Source organism: Barbus barbus (genome assembly GCF_936440315.1).
Source record: "Barbus barbus genome assembly, chromosome: 12".
In the NCBI taxonomy this organism is placed as follows: Eukaryota; Metazoa; Chordata; class Actinopteri; order Cypriniformes; family Cyprinidae; genus Barbus; species Barbus barbus.
The window spans coordinates 14,525,106-14,549,188 of NC_136740.1; the positions used below are offsets into that span (position 1 = coordinate 14,525,106).

At 36.1% G+C, this 24,083-nt stretch overlaps 4 protein-coding genes across 5 annotated transcripts; 3 read left to right on the top strand and 1 right to left on the bottom strand.

Moving 5' to 3' along the window:
• Nucleotides 1–5,412: 5,412 nt before the first annotated feature.
• cnfn (cornifelin) lies at nucleotides 5,413–6,377 on the top strand (the record flags this gene model as incomplete). Its single annotated transcript, XM_079430033.1, has 4 exons — nucleotides 5,413–5,442; nucleotides 5,681–5,794; nucleotides 6,015–6,151; nucleotides 6,288–6,377. Exons 2-4 carry the CDS (start codon nucleotides 5,683–5,685, stop codon nucleotides 6,375–6,377), a joined length of 339 nt encoding a protein of 112 aa, XP_079286159.1. The 5' UTR covers nucleotides 5,413–5,442; nucleotides 5,681–5,682.
• Nucleotides 6,378–11,292: 4,915 nt separating this feature from the next.
• Nucleotides 11,293–14,119, top strand: LOC306878002 (toll-like receptor 13). Its single transcript, XM_079430081.1, has 2 exons — nucleotides 11,293–11,373; nucleotides 12,076–14,119. Exon 2 carries the CDS (start codon nucleotides 12,719–12,721, stop codon nucleotides 13,652–13,654), a length of 936 nt encoding a protein of 311 aa, XP_079286207.1. The 5' UTR covers nucleotides 11,293–11,373; nucleotides 12,076–12,718; the 3' UTR covers nucleotides 13,655–14,119.
• A 610-nt stretch (nucleotides 14,120–14,729) lies between these two features.
• Nucleotides 14,730–18,112, bottom strand: prr19 (proline rich 19). Its single transcript, XM_079430607.1, has 4 exons — nucleotides 17,973–18,112; nucleotides 16,446–17,839; nucleotides 15,826–15,974; nucleotides 14,730–15,711 (listed from the first exon to the last, which is right to left on the bottom strand). Exons 2-4 carry the CDS (start codon nucleotides 17,830–17,832, stop codon nucleotides 15,184–15,186), a joined length of 2,064 nt encoding a protein of 687 aa, XP_079286733.1. The 5' UTR covers nucleotides 17,833–17,839; nucleotides 17,973–18,112; the 3' UTR covers nucleotides 14,730–15,183.
• LOC306878331 (platelet-activating factor acetylhydrolase IB subunit alpha1-like) lies at nucleotides 18,101–23,117 on the top strand. 2 transcript variants are annotated; one of them, XM_079430609.1, is made up of 7 exons: nucleotides 18,101–18,177; nucleotides 18,280–18,388; nucleotides 18,953–19,036; nucleotides 19,185–19,274; nucleotides 19,396–19,512; nucleotides 20,212–20,334; nucleotides 21,155–23,117. In XM_079430609.1, exons 3-7 carry the CDS (start codon nucleotides 18,959–18,961, stop codon nucleotides 21,410–21,412), a joined length of 666 nt encoding a protein of 221 aa, XP_079286735.1. In that variant the 5' UTR covers nucleotides 18,101–18,177; nucleotides 18,280–18,388; nucleotides 18,953–18,958; the 3' UTR covers nucleotides 21,413–23,117. The 2 variants fall into 2 exon arrangements, with proteins under 2 accessions (XP_079286735.1, XP_079286736.1); XM_079430610.1 differs by having other exon boundaries at nucleotides 18,106–18,388.
• Nucleotides 23,118–24,083: the final 966 nt, after the last annotated feature.

Sequence of the window (24,083 nt, forward strand, 5' to 3'; positions counted from 1 at the left end):
TTGGGTGTAATTTGGTTAATTTATTTACATTTGCAGTATTTTTGATTTGGTTTTAAAGTAACAACAATAATAATCTGGTTTCAGAAGATTTTAATTTACATCAAACCACTGGAGCCATTGTCTTGTGGCAACATTCAGACATTTAATGCAGCTGTCACTTTGAGTCCCAGCTCAATGTGCTGTTCTCGCTCACTCTCCTCCCTGTTTTTTCATGTCTCATCTATCCTGTTCTATGCAATATAAGGCCAAAAATATAACTTGGAAAAAATATATATAAATAAAAAAAAACCTGTAAAAGGTACTGTGACGTACATAATGCTTTGGCCCTATAAAATATGACAGCCTTTTTTTTTTCTAAAGCATTCTGGTTAATCTGTTTTATAACATGCTAAAAATCCTCTGCAGGTTTTTCACACCCAGAAATCACATTCAAATGGTTGAATATGGATTTTGATGAGGCCATTGTCACATTACAATTATTGTTCATCCATTTGACTTTCTAGGTTGAGCATGAATGCACTGTAACATAATATTGTATAAGAAAATGACACCTCATAACTAAACGGTTGTGTTTACTTGTTTACTGAGTGCATATACACTTCTTTAATTTTCAAAGAACAGCTCTGATGTGTGTTGACACATTCTCAGAAGTGTAACCACATCCTATCTGGCCTCACTAATTAAATTCAAAAGAATCGCACAGCCAGATTTGACTAGATTTAAAAGTGTCATGAACTGTCTGTTTTTTAAATTTTGTTCTGTTCTCTGAGGTCCACTTATAATGTTAAGATTTTTTTTACATCAAAAATCATAATTTAGAAGTAATATATTTTCTGTCCTGTTTTTAACCCCCCTCATCGGAAAGATGATTGTATACTCAGAAGTAAATGCCTACTGCTATGATTGGTTAACACTTGTGTTTGACAGCTACATTCCTCATAGATGAACCCTATACTGTGGTTTAGGCTAAAACTGCATACAGCGGGTAAAATAAGTATTGAACACATCACCATTTTTCTCAGTAAATATATTTCTAAAGGTGCTATTGACATGAAATTTTCACCAGATGTCGATAACAACCTAAGTAATCCATACATACAAAGAAAACAAAACACATAAGTTCAGAAATTAAGTTATGTGTAATAAAATGGAATGACAGGGAAAAAGTATTGAACACATGAAGAAAGGGAGGTGTAAAAAGGCATTCTTATCTGTGGAAGAAAGGGCCAAAATCACACCTGAGCAATGTATGCGACTAGTTTCTCCACAGGAGGCGTCTTGAAGCTGTTATTACCAACAAAGGCTTTTGTACCGTCACAGATCGACCAGGCTCCCACGCCAGTCAATTTGAGCCTCATCACCCAGCACTATAAAGCCACACACCTCACTGCACTCAAATGTCCGGTCTCGTTCTTACGAAGTGGACTCCTATGCTATCTCAGCGACTTACCTGCTACTTACCTTGTTGTCATCCTACCTCCTGTGTTCTCTCCAGAGTCGTGTTCCTCTGTCTCCTGGATCCGGATTCTTCCAAAGATCTCCTGCCAGCCTATCCAAGTCTCACAGTGAGGTGTGTGGTTCACCCAGCGTCCACGAGTTCCTGTCAAGACAATTCAGTCCAGTTATCGACTCTCCAACAAACTGATATCTGCACGTAATACTTACCATCTCATCATCTGCGTTTACTCTGCTGTCAATAAATCCCATTGCATTGAACTAATCCTGTGTGAAGTCTGCTTCCTTAACATGCACAAAGTATTAAATAAATTTCAGTAGTTCAATACTTTTCCCTGTGTCATTCCATATTATTACACATAACTTAATTTCTGAAATTATTTATTTTGTTTTCTTTGTATGTATGGATTACTTGGGTTGTTACCGACATCTGGTGAAAATTAGTCAACAGCACCTTAAGAAATATATTTACTGAGAAAATGGTGACGTGTTCAATACTTACTTTACCCGCTGTAAATATCAAACGATCTGTTTAACAGACAAATAGTGACCACGTAATAAAATCAGTTATATAGCTGTTTTTAGACTAACGAGAATGTTTGAGTTCTGCAATTTACAGGATGTTTAGTACAAAGACCTCGTATATGTGACCCTGGACCACAAAACCAGTCATAAGTGACAATTTTTTAAAATTGAGATTTATACATCATCTGAAAGCTGAATAAATAAGCTATCCATTGATGAATGGGTTTTTAGGATAGGACAATATTCGGCTGAGATACAATTATTTGAAAATCTGGAATCGGAGGGCGCAAAAAATAAATAAATAAATAAAATAAAATATTGAAAAAAAATCGCCTTTAAAGTTGTCCAAATGAAGTTCTTAGCAATGCATAATACTGATCAAAAATTAAGTTTTGATATTTTATGGAAGAACATTTACAAAATATCTTCATGGAACATGATCTTTAGGCCTACTTGATGATTTTTGGCATAAAAGAAAAATCAGTAATTTTGTCCCATACAATGTATCGTTGGCTATCGCTACAAATATACCCCAGCTACTTAAGACTGGATTTGTGGTCCAGGGTCATATATGTGAAAAGATCAAGGGAATTTTGTTTTCTCAGTTCATGAAACATTTATAAATATAGTATTTTAACTCCAAAGTGAGAATTATTTATTGAGCAATGACTGTATGGTACAACAATATTCTCTATAGTGCTTGATTCTTATTCATGTTCAGTTTGATTTTTTGCAAATTGTGGTTTAGATTCAGTTACAAGTTCCCAACAACTGTATATAGATCAACGTGTAAAACCAGAGCAGTGTTTTTGTGTCTCAAAATATATACAGACATTAATTTGAGCAAGTCCACTTGTAGATATTTATTCACAAATCTATTCATAACAATGTGTCTCCTGGATTGTGGTAATGACATGTAGCTTGTCTCTTTAGACAGATGACTAACTTCTTATATACAGTTTATTAATAGACAGTTTTAAGTTGATAACTTTGGCTTGCTTAATATTATTCATTAGCTTTATTGATGACTGATAAACCACCACAGGACAGCAGTATTCTCTTTTTGTATGTTTTAACTGTATGTACAACTGTATGTTCTAGTACAGCTGTAACCTGAAGAAGATTAACATTATTTATCACCGCAAGGAGTAGATGGACATTTGCTCTATATTTCAACTTACCCATGAAAATATGTCAATTTATTTAGTCAAGTGACCCTCTTTTTACATATAGTCCAATTTAAATCCTTTATCCTTTATTATTGAATTTTTTATTTTGTTAATGTCATTATTTCTGCATCACAGATTAAATAAAGTTAAAATACAGAAATGTCCACACAGCTCTACATTTCAACAGTTGTTCATGCAACTGCACTCAGAGCTTCTTGTTTCTAATGCTAACGAAACAAGGGTTTCAGATACGTTACTTGAACCATATCCACGTTTGAAACTGTGGAGTGCGATTTTGACAATACAGTTCTGCAACATATTATCTTCAGGCATTGTGAAATGTGGCCTGCACACGTCTGTGTGTGGCTACAGGGACCAGAATAAGGAACTGACTGTAGAACTTACACAATAGACTTGAAAAATTCATTTAAAAATATGTTACGTAAAACAAAATCACACAGCTCAGTATGCATGTTTAATATTTTTCTTTTCACATATAGGACTAAATATGGTGCTTTGAATACAAAAATACAGCCGAGTATCTATTTTTATTTAAAATGATAGACCTTAATAAGTACTTTTAAAGACGAAAATGTCTTCTTTTCACATTTCATAGTATTTTATAACTGTCGAGATTTCATATTCTAATGTGACTTTGGGTGTTTTAAAGAGATAATTTACTCAAGGGGCTGGACGCTGGTTACTGTATGTGTACAAACTGACCTCACAAACGCACATAAAATGGTGAAGAATGATTAAGTGTTACAGCAGTGCAAAACATCGGATAAGAAAACCAGAGACATGCCCTGATGTGTAAACAATGAAGTCAAACAGCTCAACAGATTCGCTGCACTATTATGAAACCGTAAGCCATCTTTAAACCTCAGCTGCTTTTAGATGTCTGAAGATGTGGCAAATCTGTTTTAATAACGTTAAAACTTTAATTATCAGCATACTATTCATGCAGATTCTAACTGATTTAAGAAATTTTAAAGAAAATACACCAAGACTTAGCCAACGAAAACACTTTCACACTTTGATTTTGGTTTACCATTCTCAGATTTCAACCAGAACATGGTCAGACATGTGGCTTTGACTGTAGGGACCAGTGTTAAGTGTTCTTTCCTAGAAACCTGTCTACAAATCGTGCAAACAATAGTCACATTTCAGTATCTCTGAGCTTCCCTTTTCTGTTACTCTATTTATTTTTAATATGATTCTTGTGGCCAGTTGCATTTAAAGTGTTGCTTTCGAAAGGCCTGCGAATCAAAGTCTGAAAGTTACAGCCTTTTTTTTTCGATTTCTGATGTTTTGCTCAAAAACGGGTTAACAGGGTGGTATTTTTGGTGCAGTTCAGGGGTTAACAGTGACTTTTTCAACCAGGTATGCTGAAACATCCTACTCTCTACATCAAGACTCAATGCATTATAGCTTAGGACTCAAAGACAGACTAAAATCAGAGAAAAATAGAAACACCATGTCAGGTGTAAAATACATTTTCATATATTATTTGTAAATGAAATTCATTCTCAGAAACAAAATTGTTTTTCTGCTCGGATGAGCAAATCAAGTAATTTTCTTGTGCGTAAAATCGGTCATATATACCAACAAACTAATCAAAACATAGCACAATAACAACAATTCATAGCAACAGAGTGTAGACACCAAAGCAATTGTGGCAATCTGCATGCCAGAATCATATTGCAGACAACTACTATTTAGCAACTGAATAATTTGCAGAGATTTCAATTATGAGACAAGTCGAAATTACCAAATAAAAATAATAATTATAACAGTAATAATTATGAGATAAAAAGCAAAGTTTGTCATAATTATGATTTTGACTTAATTATGACTTTTTAACTAATAATTCGGTTCTCTGTTTCATATTGTTTTGCATGTGTTGTAATTATGATTTACCAAAGCATGATTATTTTTCTTATGTTGAAGAAATGGGCTTCTATATATTTCTAACATCACTGCTGCATCTGTTAAAAAGGCAAGTGCTCATGTAGGTAACACAAAGTAATTTTCTAAATGTTTTAAAAGTTGTAGATAATGGAAGGGTCATAATGGAAGGGTGTGGAGACCTAAAATAGAGCAAAACTCCTCGCCCCCAAAGCAAACATTTCAACCTTTAGTTTACAGGTCACATAAACTACTCACCACTAGTAAAGTTTCCACTCCCCTTCGTCAAGCTTGAGGTGAATTCCAACTTCACTGAGACCTATCAGATATTGAACATCATTCCCGAGGACGTGAGACATAACAGGAAACCTCTCCAAAGAAACAGGTGAGAGAGAGAAGATCTCATTTTAACCATTCTTTCTAGAGCAGAAATTACATTTATGTTTTGTCCTAATTAATACTTATTTAACCATTTAAAATATCTCTCTTTAATATAACAGCCATCAAATGAAAAATTTGTTTTTATATTCAAAGCAAGACAATGTTACTGTATATTTAGCAACAATCTATAAGAGTAAGGTAATTGTAAATCATTGTATAATTTGCTATATGTCTCTTGTCAGTGATGTCATATCAAACAGAAGCAATGACTTCCCAGCCTCAAATGACTGTAACCAGCTACACTGTCTCTCACTGGAGCTCTGATGTCTGCGACTGTTGTGACAACTGTGGAATCTGTGAGTGTGTGTGTGTGTGTGTGTGTGAGTAAAGCAGGGAGCTAATGTAACAGTAATATATTATAAATTGAGTACATTGTTAAAGGGATAGTTCACCATACAGATTTGGAATGATAAGGGTGAGTAAATTCTAATGAACTATCCCTTTAATCGATTCGTTGAACCTTACAAGCCTTACATTGTAAAATAGTGTGAATTCTGACACTGGTTTACTCCTCAGGTCTGTGTGGGGCATTTATTCCTTGCATTTTGGGATGTAAGGTGGCACAGGATAATGGTGACAGCTGCTGTTTGCCCTTCCTACCCGGTGCTATGATTGCATTGAGAACCAGCATCCGTGACAGATATCGTATTAATGTAGGCCATGCAATAAAAATCCTTTTCAGTTTTAATTATTGCTTATTTTTGCTCTTGTAATTTCTGCTGAAATACACTATTTCATTACTTCGATGTCAAAGACTAGCACTGCCTGATTGGCTTGTGTCTTCTTTAGGGCTCTGTCTGTGACGACTGGGTGATTATGACCTGCTGTCCTTTCTGTGGACTCTGTCAGATGGCCCGAGAACAGAAGGCAAGAAGCTAACTTAAAAAGAAAATGAAGAGGAGAGAATGGCTGGCTAATTTAGATGACTGAGATTGTTATCTTTTTCTTCTGTATGTTTTTAGAATATTCCAAAATATCAATGATTCATGTGATCCTTTAAATATATGTGACCATGGACCACAAAACCAGTTATACGGGTCAACAAATAAGCTTTCCATTGATGTTTGGTTTGTTAGGATAGGACAATATTTGGCCGAGATACAACTATTTGAAAATCTGGAATCTGAGGGTGCAAAAAAATCTAAATAATGAGAAAATCGCCTTTAAAGTTCTAAATGATGTTCATAGCAATGCATATTACAAATCAAAAATTAAGTATTGATATATTTACAGTAGGACATTTATAAAATATCTTCATGGAACAAGATCTTTACTTAATTACAAATGATGTTTGGCATAAAAGAAAAATCAATAATTTTGACCCGTACAATGTATTTTTGGCTATAGCTATAAATACCCCAGCAACTTAAGACTGGTTTTGTGGTCCATGGTCACATATATGTATGTAATGCTGCATGAAATCAAAGACATAACGTTAGTTATGTATTACATTTTTACACCTTACATTAAATCATAATAGATTTTATATTATGAATCAACTCCTAATTTTTTGCTTTTGTTTCATGACTTGTCTTTTCACACGTAAGCCCGTACAAGTTGATTGAACTTAAAAAATGTATGGAAACTCGTTGCCCTAAAAAAGTTGATTTTGTCTTGTTGAACAAACAAGACATTTCAAATTTTTTACATGGGAAAGTGTTAGTTCATTGAACTAACTATCTATTACAATAACTAAAATTTACCAGTTAAGGTAACTTAAAACATTAAATTGCACTAAAGTTAACTTTTAGTAGACCAAATTGCATTTTTAATATAACTATTTATCTGTTTTAATTTGACTGATTTCTTATTTCTGATTTCTTGACCGATTTATTATTCTTTAAGTTACAGCTGCACAATAAACAAGGACAAAAATACAAACAACAAGGATTTTGTTTTAGAATTCAGTTTATTTTAATTCATTTTACAAAATCCATTTAACAAATTTCAGGTAACTTTAGATATGTTGAGATTTTGTCTAATTAAACAAAGAGAAAATGTATGTGTTTAATGTATTGCTCATTAATCAAGATGCAAGGCATAAGTCAGTCCAAAAACAAGAATGGCCTGAGGGAGGTTCTCTAAACCGTCCTTCCCAAGATTACCCTCTGAGACGATTCCTTACAGGGGCTAGATGGAGGAGAGAGACAGGAGATGTTGTGCAACATCTTCGCTTTTGCGGATTCCAACTGGAATGTTTTGGTGTGAGACTCCTCATCATCAGAAGCCTGGACATGAAGGAAATTAATAAAACTAATTTTTAGCTAAAAACTATGTTATGACCCCTTTAGTTTACATCATTTAGAACAGAAAGAAAAATCAACAATACTTACAAAGCATGCTTTGAAGAACTTCATGAAGTTCTTCAAAGAAGGGTGATCAGGTATTACAGGAATCCCTCTTATTGCCACACTTCATGTCAGTCTTAACCTCTCTCCACTCTGTCTTAACCTCTCTCCACTCTAAGCACATCACCCCACACTTCCACTTTGCACATTTTCATTACATCTGCACTAATTTGTAGAAGGTCACGTAAGGATAAATGAGTGGGACTTACATACCATTTGTCTTTAGTATTCCTTTTACTCACTTATACACTTTACTGCACTGCACAGCACACAGACACTTTATCACTGACATACACTTTACTTTTACAGAATCTATATAGAATCATATTCTATTTTATTCTTCATATCTATTTTTATTCTCATATCTATTTGTTATTTTATTTTATTGCTAGTTTATTTCTATATATATGTTTACTGTACTTTTTCTATTTGTATTTTTGTAAACTTGAGGTTTTTTCTTAATTTTGTTGGACAGTCGTACAATACATTTCACTACATGTCGTACTATGTATGTATATGTATGTGACAAATACAATTTGAATTTGAATTTGAATTTGAGGTCAGAGGCCTGCAGGTGGCAGAGACAACACTGTATCAGTGAAAAATGAAAATCACATTTCCATCAATTAATGCTTTTTTCTGTATTACAGGAAAAGTTCACCCAAAATGAAAATTTGCTGTTAATTTACTCACCCTCGAGCCATTTAAAATATAGGTGACTGAATCCATGGTCCTTGGTGATTCATAAAATGGAAGTGAAGGGGTTCCATCACTTTGAGAGTAAAATAAAGCAGATACAGAAAACACAGAATTAATAATAATAATTCATTACATTTATATAGCGCTTTTCTGCTTTTCTAAGCACTCAAAGCGCTCTACATTGTGAGGGGTAGTGTCTCCTCGTCCACCACCAGTGTGCAGCATCCACCTGGATGATGCGACGGCAGCCATAGTGCGCCAGAACGCCCACCACACACCAGCTTACTGGTGGAGAGGAGACAGTGATGAAGCCAATCAGTGTAAGGGGATGATTAGGAGGCCATGATGGTCAGAGACCAATGGGGAAATTTGGCCAGGATGCCGAGGTCACACCTCTACTCTTTTCGAAAGACATCCTGGGATTTTTAATGACCACAGAGAGCCAGGACCTCGGTCTAACGTCTCATCCGAAAGACGGTGCTTTTTGACAGTATAGTGTCCCCGTCACTATACCCGGGGCGTTAGGACCCACACAGACCGCAGGGTGAGCACCCCCTGCTGGCCTCACTAACACCTCTTCCAACAGCAACCTAGTTTTCCCCAGAGGTCTCCCATCCAGGTACTGACCAGGCTCAACCCTGCTTAGCTTCAGTGGGCAACCGGTCTTGGGCTGCAGGGTGATATGGCTGTGTGACTGCCAAAAGTAAATTGACCGCACTTACATTTGCAGATCATCTTTTTTTTTTTTTTTTTTTTTAGCTCAGCACTGCACTTCTTGGAATCTGTGGAGTGACAACAATGCACAATAGACTTTTTTTAACAAGCTGATAGAGCAAAGTGTCATTAGGATGTGACCTGTTGTAAGGTCCACACATTTGGCCCAAAGAAGGTATCCAATGGTGGATGAAGGTTCCCTGCGTGTTCGGTCTTTCCGGTGTGCAAAGTTCTTCAATTTAAATTAAACTCTAATCTGACTCCATTTTATTATTTAATCTGACTCCATTTTATTATGACCTCGTATTTAGGTTGAAATGTAAATTGATTGCTTGTCTGTTTCTAATTAGTATTCTTCTGATATTTGATTATTCTAGTTAACTCTTGACTTTATATTTACTCGTTCATTTGGTTGCTCATGTTGCTAACAATGATACAGCGTAATTTACTAGAGTCAATAATTACAGAGTAAAACAGAATAAGGTCAAATGTACCAATTTATTATCAGTCAGGTAAATACTGTATGTGTTATGTCAATTACATAGCCAATTCAAAGAGATCAAATCATATCAATACAAAACATCGAATTCTCAAAGATAAATCTATGAGTAAAGGATGCATACCTGACTTTATAGAAATACATAGTGTGAAGTATAGAGACACACCACACACTAAGGGCTTCTGGCTACAGAATCGCCCCGATCCTTTTGCAACATTTCCTTAAGTACTCAGACCAAGACCAACACCCCCCGAGATGGAGACAGGAACTAACAATTGTAATTTGCGAGTTAACACCTTTTGTGACAAAAGGTAATTTGGATGAAAACCACTGGGAACTGACCCACCCTCTACAGTGTCCAAAATATCTCTGAACTGATCTGTATTACCTTTTAGTTTACTTCTTATAAGAATGAGACCATTGTACCAGTCGCCCTGAGACAGTTCAAATGATACCAAACATGACTGTAAATAACACTTGCCTTAATGTAGAACATTACATTCTACTATCGACCATTCTGAGTGAGTTGAGTGAAGGGAAGTATGGGTGAGGGGAAGAGGGGATGAAAAGGAACTGATGCATATTTGAGAGAGGCGTTTTCCCGCATTTTCTCTCAGTGGGATGTGGAGACAGATGTCTGTATGTTTATACACTGTGTGTGTGTGTTGTCCATCTCAGAAGTTCAAAGTGTCTGAGGTTCTGTAATTCTTACACCTGTTGAGTTATCCATAAACTGCTTCTAAACATTGCAGTAAAGTTATCCAGCATTACATGATAGAAAATACTTGGTATTAAATTAAATGTAGCTAAATAATTAACTAACAATATGTGGACGAGAGATTGCATTTCTTTATCTAATTTCCGGCACATGCACAAAGTTTTTCAATATAAGCTTGTTTGTGTAAAACATTACTTGCAAAAGTAAAGTAAAAAAAAAAAAAAGCCGATCCGTAAAAGACCGTGGCGAAAGGTTTGCAATCGACATTCATGCAGTCTTAAATTATATATCTTTTAAATTAGCTAACTGTTATACCTTTCAATTATTAATAATGGTTTCAGAGCAAAAGGTAAAGAAAGAGTTTCAACTCATCAGCAAACACTGACAGAAATGCGCGCCCCCGAGGAGTCAGCTCAGACCAATCAGCTTCTTCTGTCACGTTCCTCATTTCCTTGCCATTGGCAACAGACTCCAATAAGCTTGAGTTGATTCAACGTGAAACATTCAATAGAGCGAGGAAACTCATGCAAATCGTACACCTAACTCAAAAAATTCAGTACTACATAAAAATTTTTAATTTTTATGTTCAGTGTACTTAATTAATTCGGGTTAAAACAATTTCAGGGATAACAGAATTCTCCAACTTAAGGCTATATAAATAATGATGGTGATGATGATATACTGATGATTATTAAACATTTATTTGTTTAAAGAAAGTATTCAAGATTTCTCTGAATAATGAAACAATTGGATCAGGCTATGTGATCCGTTGTCAGCTCTTATTTGCTCTGGCAAACCTTTTTGGTTCCTCTTTCTATTCCTGTGAAGGGAATATGTTTATAAGAGAGAGGACGCCTGTGATAGTCTTGCAAAATAATCAGGGACGATTTCATGAAGGTAAGCTACTAAATTACATTAAATCTAGTTTAGTTTAAAATCTACAGACTGTTTTAAGCAAAAGAGTCAATGTAATAATATGAATTAATGAAAGATATGAGATTTAGGCTATATAGTGAATCTGAGATTTTTCTCTGTATTTATCCTGTTAATACTAGAGAGAATAATGTCACATATATAGCTCACAGTTTACTTTGTTCAGCGGGAAAGGTTTTTTACCTTTTTATGTACTTGAATGTCAGTATTGTGAACAACCGGAGAATGTGAAAAAAAAAGAGAAACTTGTCAAGAAGAGCTTGTCATGCATTTCCATGTAACCCTTCTTTAAGATTTCTTTAAGTATTTACCATGATTTTATCGTTTCAATCCACTATTGTATAATTCTTCACATTTTTAAGGATGTAAATAAAACAAAAGGAAAAAAGGGTCTGAGAAATGGGAAACTGGCACTTGAGACAGGTTATGCTAGAGTGCATTACAGAAGTTGTTTCTGAGTAATGTAAGGATGTTTTTGCATATGTTTCCCTGCATGGATTCAAATAAACTGGATACTTCCATCATCTTTGAAGTGATTTTATAATAAATAAATAAAGAACAAAGAAAAAAATTGAAGTTTGACTAACAGCATTACATATGGATTAATATATAATAAGTTTATTGCCGATTCAAACTGATTATAAACTTGCCCTCTTTTTTTTCTAGCCGCTGGCTGTATTAAGTGTTAGGTGTTGCTCATACTGAGTGAAGAACCTCATAGTGTTGGACTTTCATGAATGCAGTCAATGGGAGTTACATTAAAAAGTGGAATTGAAAAATATGGCAGATTCTGCATGTCGTGAACTGATCATAAAGGCAATATTCATCTGCCTCCTTAACCTTGCCTTCAGCTACAGTTTCAGGAGTTGCATAGAGATCCCTGATTCTAATCAATTCTTCAGATGTATTAAATGTCATGAAACAGACATAACTACAATTGTGAGTGACATATTTCCTACTGCAACAAACCTTACAGTTTCTCAGAATAACATTACACACATTTGATGATCTTACCAACCTGAAAACGCTCAACCTGCGCAACAACCAAATAGCTGTGATTTTCAACTATGCCTTTCAAAATCTGTCAAATCTAATTATTTTAGATTTAGGAGGGAACAAGATCACGCATATGAGGCCACATGCATTTTATGGACTGGAAAACTTGACCAATCTGTATTTAGACAGAAATCGTCTAAAAGAGATAGACAGCACGCTCTTTGGAAAACTTCATGCCACCCTGCAGGTGCTGGATTTACAGGCTAACCACATCCTGTATTTTACAGAACACACATAATCGCCATTTATAAATATGTCGAAGCTTCTTGATCTGAAACTTGATGCACAGGAACCAAATGGCATAAACTTGTTGCCACGTGCATTTTTCCGTGGTCTAACTTCTCTGAAAAGTCTTTACCTCACTAACAACCACATCATTGGATTTGGTGCTGACACATTTGATGACCTGAAAAGCTTGGATTTCTTAACTCTGGACAACTCATGTGTTGGGATTGCCCAGCTCAAACCTGGTATTTTCAAAAACCTTAGAAAATTAAAGATATTATCTGTTGAGAACATGGGCATTAAATCATTTTCTAAAGAGGTCTTTGGAAATCTCACAGGACTGAAGCAACTACATCTCAATCGCAATGCCTTGATGTCTTTGAGCATAAGTTTACTGGACAATCTGACATACGTTGACATGCGCAGCTGTCCTCTCAGTTGTGGCTGCCGTAATAGTGAATTACAGAACTGGACCATAAGCAGTAAGAGACTCCAGTTTTCTTATCTTTTCAATACTACATGCCAAGACCACCCAGGCTCATTTTTTCAAAACTTCGACACTAATGTGTGTTATGTAGACATAGCACTCTACCTGTTTTCCTCAACGTTTACATTCACAATCTTACTGGTCTTGATACCACTTCTCTATGTCAGACTTTACTGGAAATTTAAGTATGGGTACTATGTGTTTCGATCATGGTTTGGAGAACAGTGGCATCGCTTAAGGGACCAGGAGGAGAAATACAAGTACGATGCCTTTGTTTCCTACAACTCAGCAGATGAAGACTGGGTAATGGAACAGCTGTTGCTGAACCTCGAGGGTTCATCATTTCGGCTCTGCCTGCACCACAGAGATTTCGAGCTGGGCCGAGATATTGTTGACAACATTGTGGCTGTCAAGTATGGCAGTCGCAAAACGATATGTGTGGTCAGTCAGAGCTTCCTTCGCAGCGAATGGTGCTAACTGGAGAGCCAGCTGGCCAGCTATCGTCTCTTTCAAGAAATGCAGGATGTGCTTTTGCTGGTCTTTCTGGAGCCTATCCCTGAGCGGCAACTGTCCACTTATCACCGTATGAGGAAAGTCATGCTCAAAAAGACTTATTTGCAGTGGCCTGGGCCAAACTGTTCTGATCCAAACAGTTCAAAAGAACTGTTCTGCAATCAGTTAAAGAGAGCACTAAGAAGCAGCAACACTGGAAGCCAAGAGGAGCAGAAGATGAAGGAGCAGAATGATCAGAGGAGGCAAGACAAAGAGGACCAGGAGGAAAGAGAATATTTTATGAATCAGACACCAACAGATGATGAAGTATATTACCTGATGCCCTGATTACACTGACACATAATTTAATCTGTACAATATAAAAACAAATGTAACGAATTTCAATAAATGTAAATTAAAAGGCTGTAAATTGCAGGCTTGCAAACATAGAAAAATGGAAAATAATAATGGAAAAGATACAAACTCGCCGGAAGCTATTTAGAATTTTTATTAGGAGTTTATGGTAAAAATGTAATAAAAATTAAATAAATAAATAAATATATACCATCAGTCCTCTGTCGTGTGTGTCATGTGTTCCCGCCTCTTGTGTCCATATTTGGTTTGTTTCTTGTCCTCGTTTTATGTGATTATTAGTTAATTCTGTTCCAGCTGTGTTTTAGTCATTAACCTGTGTATTTAAATTCCTGCCTGTTCAGTTTCATGTCGTCTGGTCTACTCGTTACTCCCTGGTGTTCCTGTCTGCCTTGCCTTGCCCTGTCTTGCCCTGCCCTGTCTTGCCCTGCCTTGTCTTGCCCTGCCTTGATGTCTTCAGTAAAGACTGTTATTTTGAGTTTACTCCTCGTCTGCGTGTTCCTCGTTCCTCCCTTCTGTGTGCACCGTGACTCATACGTTTGTAGAAATTCAACAGGTAAAATAGCTGTGATCGGTTGACCTTCACGAGAGTATTACACAGTTGAATTCTTACATTTAAGTTTGCTACAAGATATTTTACCAAATGCAAATTGTGAAATCAGTTTGATGTAAAAATGGTTTTAATTTTGTACTGCTTTATTAAAGAATCACAATCATTTTTTTTCTTACAGGATGCTGAACTTAATGATAAAAGTCCAGTCAAGATATACAGAAGAAATCTGATTAAATAATAATACAAAAAACTAATAAGTAAATAAACAACCAGCATCCTTGTGAACATTCTCCCTATTAATTCAGGAGAATAAAAGAAAACTAATGTGTGGTGCTTTTATTATTTGTGCAGCACAAAGAGTGATTTGTTTTTAAGAAGTTTCATTCACTCTTAATACCTGTTACCAGTATATACAAACACACCAGAGAAATCATGACTGTACATAATTTTTGCACACTGAACCCTCAAATTGAAATCTCACAGAAAGGTGATGGTCTTTCAAAAAAGAAAAAAGGAATGTGTGTTCATCCTCATACACTCGTACAAAGATAATCTTGGCTAAGAGCCTCAATTGTGGCAAACAGCTTTGCTAAAGGTAAAGGGGAGGGTAAAATACCCTATTAGGTGTGTTTGTCCTGGGACAGTGAGTCATACCAAGACAGTCTGACCTGACCAGGGTGTTTGATGGATGTGGACAGCGAAAAAAAGGCTTGTATTGAAAGCCCTCTGAGAGATTGGATGCTGAGAATGAGAAGGGAGCCCATCTTTCTCTTTCATCCTGAACTTGCTGCTGATGGGACCATCCTCCAAAAGATGCTTGTGGTTTTTGTTTTCTGCTCTCATATATGTGATACGAATTCAAATCAAGATCTTTGTCTTCCCTCCACTGTTGAGAAATTCTAGAGAGGTCTAAATCTATGTTTTTCAAACTTTCCCCTCTGCTCAGTGACTGCTGCTGGGAATAGGAGTCCACAGGATGATCAACCCAGGTGGGGCTTTTGACTATAGGGACGGCATGCTGGGTAAAGTTCTGTTCCTGGTTAAAGAGCTGTCTGCTGCGATGACACTGAGCTCTGATGCAATTCTGAGACAAACTAGCTGCCCTCCACTGGTCAAACTGCAAAGATTAACCAATCAAATTCACATGCAAAATTAATTTTAACCTCTGTTATAGTCTAGTTTACAACTATTTTGGTATTATTTGGATTTGATTCTTTACTTTGTTACTCACCATGTCAGTGTGTGACTGTTGTGGTTCTTCAAGGGAGAAGAGATTTGACGAGGCCTTCCACTCTTGTATCCTACGTTTCTTAGTGAAAGCTCCTCTGTCCAAGTCCTGCTTAACATCCTGTGTTAAATAATCTTGTTGCATGGCACTGTCTAGGACGCAGAAAGGTAATTTAAAACATCAATCGTAAATTATATCCATCATGTAATAAGCATATTTTCTAAATTACAATTCATATTTTTTGAGTGCATTACATCAAAAATAGGTGATACAATTGTCCTGTAATAATAATAATAAAACCCTACAGAGAAGTTTGCCATAATCTGTTGGGGTTTTTTTTAAAGTGTGAGGACAATGTATGTTATTATTCTTTACTTGATGGTTACAACATTACTTTTTTAAAGACATTTCATTTTAAATTATTAATTTTCATTTATGAATTTGGCAAACGTTTTTTATCCAGAGTGACTTACATTGTATTAAAAGTATACATTTTTTTGCATTCAATGGGAATTGAGCCAATGACCATGCCACTGTTTTCATGCTCTACTGATTTCTAAAATATATTTTTTTTCTATTTGTCTTCTTGTTGTTTTTTTAACAAATGTAAAAATTTGACACACCTTTCCATATCTCTATGTTCCTGCTGAAGCACCTATCCTCATTCTCCACTGCATGGCTAGAAGGTGAGCAATTTTCACCTCTCTGTCCTGAGCTGAGCTGAGAAGCAGTTTGATTCCTATTCAAGAATGAATGTAGCCTGTGGAGGTTGTGCTCTAACTGGAAACTGTGTCTTTTTTGTAAAGTCTGTAGCAGTGCCTCTCTACACTCGGCCAGCAGGGGATGCCGACGGCTTGGCACATGGAGCTCTGAACTCTGGCACAAACATGTCAGGAGCCTTTTCACTGCTTCCCTACATGACAGTGACATTTGCTCTCCTTGCTCAACATTGTCTCCTACTTGACCAGCCCCAGAGTCCAGATCACATAGAGAGGTTAATGTCTGCAGGTTTTGCGTAACTTTCATGTTTGGGAATCCCACCGTTGTAGAGTTTTTCTCAAATCTCTGAATATTCATAAAACCATTTTCTTGGATTTCTTCATCATGAAATTTGTGACTGCCTGTTTGTGAAACATCAGAGTTATTCATATTAGTTTCAACTGGAGTAGAGCATAACTGATGAACTGGTTCATTTTCTGAGGATGACAAAACCACATATTCAGTTTCTCTTGGGGGGCTACTCGGACTATCTTGTCTTAACTTGCTATAAGTATCTTCCTTTCTGCTGTTGGCATTTCTGTCATGCTTCCCATCTTCTCTAGATGGTCCCATAGATACAACGACCCTTCTATTATTCTGAAAACCACTTGCGTTTATTTCTCTAGGCTCTTTTCTTGAACTTTTCTTCCTCTTCACTTGTGGTGGCGTATTATTTTCTGGTTTCGGTACTTCATCAAGAGTGCAGTCTGGGTCTGAATCAGGTACAGAGGGAGGCAGCGGTGATGTAATGTGCATCATAGACTGTTTTCTTTGCTCTTTTCTCTGCTCGTCTCTCTTTATCTGCTCGCTCACCAGCCTCTCAATATCTATGGACCTAATTTCATGGCTGAAAAGGCCTCGGTTGGAAGTAAGGCGTCCTTCAGTTATGATGCTTGGCTTCTGGGGCATGAATGGTTTAGCGAATGCCCTCTCTTTTCTAGAGCAAGCCAGTGGATGATGTGCTTTCTCACCACCTTCTCTTCTGCTGTGCTGAGAAACTGGGTGATACCTCTCTCTCTCCAGACCTCGATTCTGATTCCTCTCCTTCCTGGTTTTAAGTCGCCTCACTTTATGAGACGAGTTGCAAAGCACATCTGTTCTCATGCTGCTAGAGCACCCTGGTTTGCTGGTATGGGCAGCATTGGCTGTATGACATGAAGACTTGGCTGTGCTACTGTGGCGGTCACTGGATGTCTTCAGTAAGTTATGTTTATGTAGAAAACTTCTGTTGGATTGGTGGCTCATCTTCATGTTAAGACTATTAAACACAAGTTATTAAAATGCAACAAATTAGTCTGAAATGCATTTATAATTCATTTAACTGTCAGAGTTAACAGTCTCATGCCTTTTACACTTTTAGGCTCATCCTATGGCAACATTTAGAAACATACCTCAAATGAACAGCATTCTTTGTGTTCAAAGTGAAATAATTTCTTCATTGTCAAATATACATATATATTAAATCATCTAATAACATCGGCATGTAGTTAAAGTCCAAAAGCCGTTACGTTTTACCTTTCCGTTGCTTGGCAACGTGCTTCAAAGATGGACCTCAAACGCAGATTTCGGCGAAGACAAAAAAAAGATTGGTTTTAAGTAATGTTTGAATGTTTTACGTACATTTGAACCACTGAAACATAAAAACCAAGGAGATTTAATGACCTTTTCGCTTTTATAAAGTATAATGTTATTTTATAGGCCGACCGTGCTCGGTGATCTGCCAGTAATGCCTGGTTCGATATTCCAGCTTCCGGGGTTTGGCAGCAGAGACCGCTGGCTGACTGATTGAGCACTGAACTCTGCTGTGGTAACGATATTTCCCCTGTCTTTAGTTAATATGAATCGACATTAGTGTTAACGTGTATTATATATACTTATATAGCAAAAGTAGGATGTTACACATTTGCGTCTTGTTCCTCTAAATGGAAGGTATCCACATGCTAAGTGCTACATTAGCCATGTGAGCTGGTTAGCTGGAAGCATAGTAAGCTGTACTGATGAGAACGTTAACTTTTGTATACATTAAAACTTCCAGTTATTATTTATAAGATGCTAATTTTGCACCAGCTTGTTTGTGAGGTGAACTACTGCAGTGCCTAAAATTGCACCAAACTAGTTCAGCTGTGAATTTTTTTCCCTGCTTTTTATCTTCTGCATTTGTGGTTGTCTTGTCATAGGATGTGTACAAAGTACATAAACTAACCACAGTACAACTTGTCAAAAAGTCATTATGAATTTTAATATCTTGTATGCTTAAAACACAACGTTGTACTCAAAATTTAAAATTAAATGTTTGGTCTAATATGAGGATCCATATGTAAGGCTATTGGAGAAAATGTAGCGTGTCATGTCTCTCAATGTCTGTCCTCAGGAAGTGATGAGTGAAGAGGCTAACCCTGCAGCCACACCCACCCCCTGTCAGGACATACAGGGAGATGGTCGATGGATGTCATTGGTGCTTCTTTTATATAATAATATATTTTACAACCTTAGCATTCCTATTAGGCTGTTAATATATCACTTTGTTATAAACACTTAGCCTATACCTTCTCTAATATACAAATGGAGCCTTAGTAGCATTTTTGTGTGTTCTCATCTCGCAGCACAATCGATTTGTAACAGACAGTAAAGGAAAAGAGCCTGATGTTCTGTTTGTTGGAGATTCACTTGTCCAGCTTCTGCATGAGTTTGAGGTATAGCAAAGTATCTGCATCTCCCTCTTCATACTGTGACATAATATCTGTCATTCATATGAGTGACTGCGCACACATTTATGTGTTTTTGTGTAAAATTAGTTTTTATGTTTGTTGGCAGGTTTGGCGAAAACTGTTTTCTCCTCTCCATGCTCTGAATTTTGGGGTTGGTGGGGATGCTACACAGCATGTATTGTGGAGACTCATGAATGGAGAACTGGACCACATCAGCCCAAAGGTATGTGATTTAAGAATTTTACCGTTCAATAAATAATGATTACTCTTTAAAATACTCTTAGAGTTTGTTTTTCTCCAACTGATCAGTTTTTTTTTTTTTTTTTTTTAAATGAAACCAACATTTATCTTGAGGCTGTTTTTTAACCAAGCTTTTCAAAATATTAGGGTGGAGTATGTTCACCCTATCCACCTTATTTTTCCCATAAGAGCGGTCACGGCCATTTGTAAATTTAATGTGTCTGGCTTCCGGTCTCATCTGCGTCCAGCTATTTTTAGCTGTGCAAAACAGCTCTTTTTGCTCTTTGATATTGCAAATTGGTATGTCTTACCATATTATTTTAATGTATTATCATAATTATGAACACACTGGCTTGTAGTGCAAACGGTTGTATGGTTTACTGCACTGTTATTCTTCTCGTTATCTCTCTAAGGCAGCTAATGAACCAGAAATCTCGCACATTTACAGAAAGCGGCTTACTTCCGCGTTTAAGAATAAGGTGGATGGTCCAGATAAACTATGTATGTGTAAACAGTAAATCTATGCATTTGTATTTGTGTATGAATCCCTTATTTGTGTTGGGACATGAAAGAAAATGACACTATTTAGGCATCTTAAAGAGGAAATAAAGCAAATGCAGCAGACCCTCTTGTATCAAAATAGAGTAAGTGGAAATGTGGTCTTTTGTGTGTTTTTCTACAGGTGGTGGTGTTGTGGGTAGGCACTAATAATCATGGTCACACCCCAGAACAGATCTGTGGAGGCATCATGGCCATCATCAATGTGATCCATCAGAAACTGCCCAATGCTCACACTCTAGTATTGGTTAGTTATCTTAGCTCCTACCTCTCTGTCACAGCATTTAATTCTTTACAATAATTTTTTTTTTTTTTTAATTCATCATACCAGTTTTATCAAAATCGTAGTTCCATTGTGACATGATCAGCAGAGAATTAGGCAACGGAATACCTTTTAAAAAAACTGAAGTAATATACCTGTCCAACAAAATGTAAACACTATAATTTCATCATATAAATGGAAGTATTAATCACATTAACTATAGTGTACACTACTGTTGGGGTTGGTAAGATTTTCTTTTTAAGAAATCAATGCTTTTATTCAGCAAGGATGTATTAAATAGCTTAAAAGTGACAGAATTGCTTTGTAGTATTATAAAAGGCTGTTGCAAAAAAATTGCTGTTCTTTTGAAATTTCTATTCATCAAAAAATCATCATAAAAATTAAGTTTCAACAAAAATATTTAACTGCACCGCTGTTGTCAACATAGATAATGATAAGAAAAGTTCCTTGAACACCACATGGGCATATTACAGTGATTTCTGAAAGATCACGTAACACTTCAGCTTTGCCATCTCAGAAATAAATTTATTTTAGAATAATTGAAGTTAGGATAACATTTTACAGTATTACAGTTTTACTCTGTTTTTGATCAAATAAATGGTGGTGAAAGAGACTTATTTCAAAAACATTATTTCTCAAAAAAAAAATCTTACTGACTCCTATCGTTTGAATTATCCATTTTCATCAGCATTATAGATATTAGTATCCCATTAATGCAGTGTTTGGTGTAAAAGACCCAAACTTATCATCTGTAGAATGTAATGCTCTCTTTCCTCTCCACTAGGGGTTACTGCCGAGAGGCAAAAGTCCAAACCCTCTTCGTGAGCGTAATGTGAGTGTGAATGCTCTAATTCAGGCTGAGGTAGCGCCTCTGTCTCATGTCTCCTTTCTGGACATGGACCCTGGGTTCATTCACTCAGACGGTTCCATCGCACACCAGGACATGTATGATTATCTTCACCTCACGCCGCAGGCCTACCAGAGGGTGTGCCAGCCCTTACATGAACGCATCAAATCCCTGTTAGATAAACATGCTCCCTGAACACATAACAAAATACAGCATAAACACCCTTTCCTGTGCATTAACTGATCCTTTATGCTCTACAAATAGAACATTACTGAGATATGAACACCCTCAGGAAAACTCATGACTGTTTAATGTACATAAACACATATACTGTATGTCACATGCTTTCCATCAATATACATTATTGCTTCCTTGTTACTACAAAAACAGATTTTATTGTTCTTTGGGAACTAGCTTGAAGGGATAGTTCATCCAAAAATATGTTATATGTTGTTTCAATCACTGTATAATTCAACTAGTTTTGTCCCTAAATGCATTTTCTTCTGTGTTCCAAGGAATACATAGTCATACAGGTTTAAAATGACATGAGGGTAAGTAAAAACAGAATTGTTTTTTGGTTGAACTATTGCTTCAAATTCTGTCAGATTTATTCTCTTTACGCAAAATGATAGTACATTCCAAAGTGTGTACATATATTTACAAGACACAAAAACTGGTATGATGTTATTCTCTCGACCTCTGATGAGTAATGGTTTTGAAGTGTACATAAGGGCTATGTGCTGCTGTCATGGTTTGATTGCGGAAGAATTTCTTGTGATCCTTGTGTAGGAAACAGCAGCTTTCCTGAAAGCATGCAGTATAGCCCTTCAGATGTTGACAACTGCTCGTTTATTTGTTGAAAGGAAAAATAAGGGTTCATTTGGTTTCGTTCTCCATTACTGAATGTCCACAGTACATGCCCATAGGTTCTTTTCTGAGAAAAGGGCAGGTGCTTCACACAAAGTTATGTACCTTTTAAAATGATTCCCTTAGATTAGACACTTTGTGATAAACAATGAATTAGTGTTTCAATTATTTTGTACAGTATTTTTGTTGTTTTTGTTATTTTCTCCCACGTATGCCTACTTTATATTTGTATTGTTCCTTTAGTGTTTTGTTCCAGTGTGAGATAAGATGTCGAATCACAAGACAGCAGGTGAATTATGTGAAGTTTATGCACCGGGGTATCTGAAAGATTCATACTGTGGATGAAAATCTAAAATTGCATAACTAAAGACAAGGTTAAGTTTTCTTTTAAGTTGAGAATTGAAATCATAAGGAGCCAATCACTGGTTTTATTTTTATTGTATTACAACCAACAAACCATCACTTTCAAATGGTGAAGAATATGGTTTAATGTTGCGGTGTGTGATTCTTCTGCTGCTTTGTCCTGGTGTTTGTCTTCGTACTGCTTTGTCTGAAGGGTTTTTGTGAACGTTGTCATTTTCCTAGTCTTGGGTTATTCCAGGGAATGTATCTCCTCATGAATTCTTGAGATTCTATTCCCAGGAGTTAGATGTCATGCCTTGCACTGCAATAAACAATTATCATGGAAAACCTGTCAGATGTGTTGTTTTGGATTTCCTTGTAGTTATTTGAAATGTTATGTTTTGTTTATGAATCATGACAGAAACATTATAATTAGTAATAAAAGGAAAATTTCATTTTACAACATTTGCCAAGATCTTAGAAAGCTCTTTTTGGTGTTCCAAAAATATTTTAAATATTAACCAAAAATTTGCAGTTAGTATGATTTTTTTAAAAATATTTTAAAAAGACACATCTAAGGTAACCAAGGCTGCTTTTATTTGATCAAAAAATGTTGTTGTAATATCTTCAGTGTCACATGATTCTTCAGAAATAATTCTGATGTTGCTCAATAAACATCTCTATCAATGTTGAAAACAGTTGTGCTGCTATTATGCTTGACATTTCAGGATTCTTTGTTGAGAAAATTTTAAATAATGATTGCAAAAAGAATATTTGAAATAGAAATTGTGGCATTATGTCTTTACTGTGACTTTTTAATCAATTTAGTGTTTAAAAAAACTATTCATATATAATTTTGTGGGGGGTGTGACATTTTACAGCCTGAACTAGCCATGAAAAATATCAAGATGAATTAAATTTAGATATTAAATATGTGCTTAAATTATTTTAATTGTGTGATTAAAGTAACAACAGTTTCTTTCAGAAAACATTCTTCAGTGGCTGTCAGTCTGACACCGACAGAACGCCTTGAGCTGTATGAACTGAAGTCAGTTGATACTGTGTCACTACACAAGTACTGTTAAATGTACCTCTTGGCACCTACAATCTGATAAGCATTGCAAAACACTCGGCTGGGACATGTTATGGTGTACCCAAAAAAGTGTTAGGTGACGGATGGAATTACAGTTCCAGGATCTCTGTAAATCAGTGAGTGTCAAGACGACTCATCTGTACTTTAGTTCTTTTTAGAAGTTTTATTAACTCAAATGTCAAGCACAGCATGTCTAATATGTCAGCATGCGACAGGTAGATTTACCGGTAGAATCTGATTTCTCTTCATTGTATATCTGAAAGCCCACTTCAAGACACTTACATTTCGCTGAACTTTGAGCTGATATTTGCAGTCTGCTTAACACACAATAAGGTTTCATATCAAAACCGCCACGTTTTTCTACAAATGTGAATCATACCTGCACAGCAATTTTGTACCATTCTTAATAAAACTGTTTTATTTCAGGAATTATTCTTAGTAATGCCAATGCATCTCAGTTGGGTTGAGGTTAGAACTCTTGACCATGACAAGATGTTTTTTTCATTTTCGTTCAGCAGTTATACAATGGCCTATACTTTTAGTGAGACCACCATGTCTTTTCAG

Coding starts and splice junctions, on each gene's coding strand:
- prr19 (XM_079430607.1), bottom strand. CDS start 17,832: ATGAAGATGAGCCACCAATCCAACAGAAGTTTTCTACATAAACATAAC. Junction 15,975..16,445: donor GAACATAGAGATATGGAAAG/GTGTGTCAAATT, acceptor TCTGCGTCCTAG/ACAGTGCCATGCAACAAGAT. Junction 15,712..15,825: donor AACAGTCACACACTGACATG/GTGAGTAACAAA, acceptor TAATCTTTGCAG/TTTGACCAGTGGAGGGCAGC.
- LOC306878002 (XM_079430081.1), top strand. CDS start 12,719: ATGTCGAAGCTTCTTGATCTGAAACTTGATGCACAGGAACCAAATGGC.
- LOC306878331 (XM_079430609.1), top strand. CDS start 18,959: ATGAGTGAAGAGGCTAACCCTGCAGCCACACCCACCCCCTGTCAGGAC. Junction 19,037..19,184: donor ATGGTCGATGGATGTCATTG/GTGCTTCTTTTA, acceptor CTCATCTCGCAG/CACAATCGATTTGTAACAGA. Junction 19,275..19,395: donor AGCTTCTGCATGAGTTTGAG/GTATAGCAAAGT, acceptor GTTTGTTGGCAG/GTTTGGCGAAAACTGTTTTC.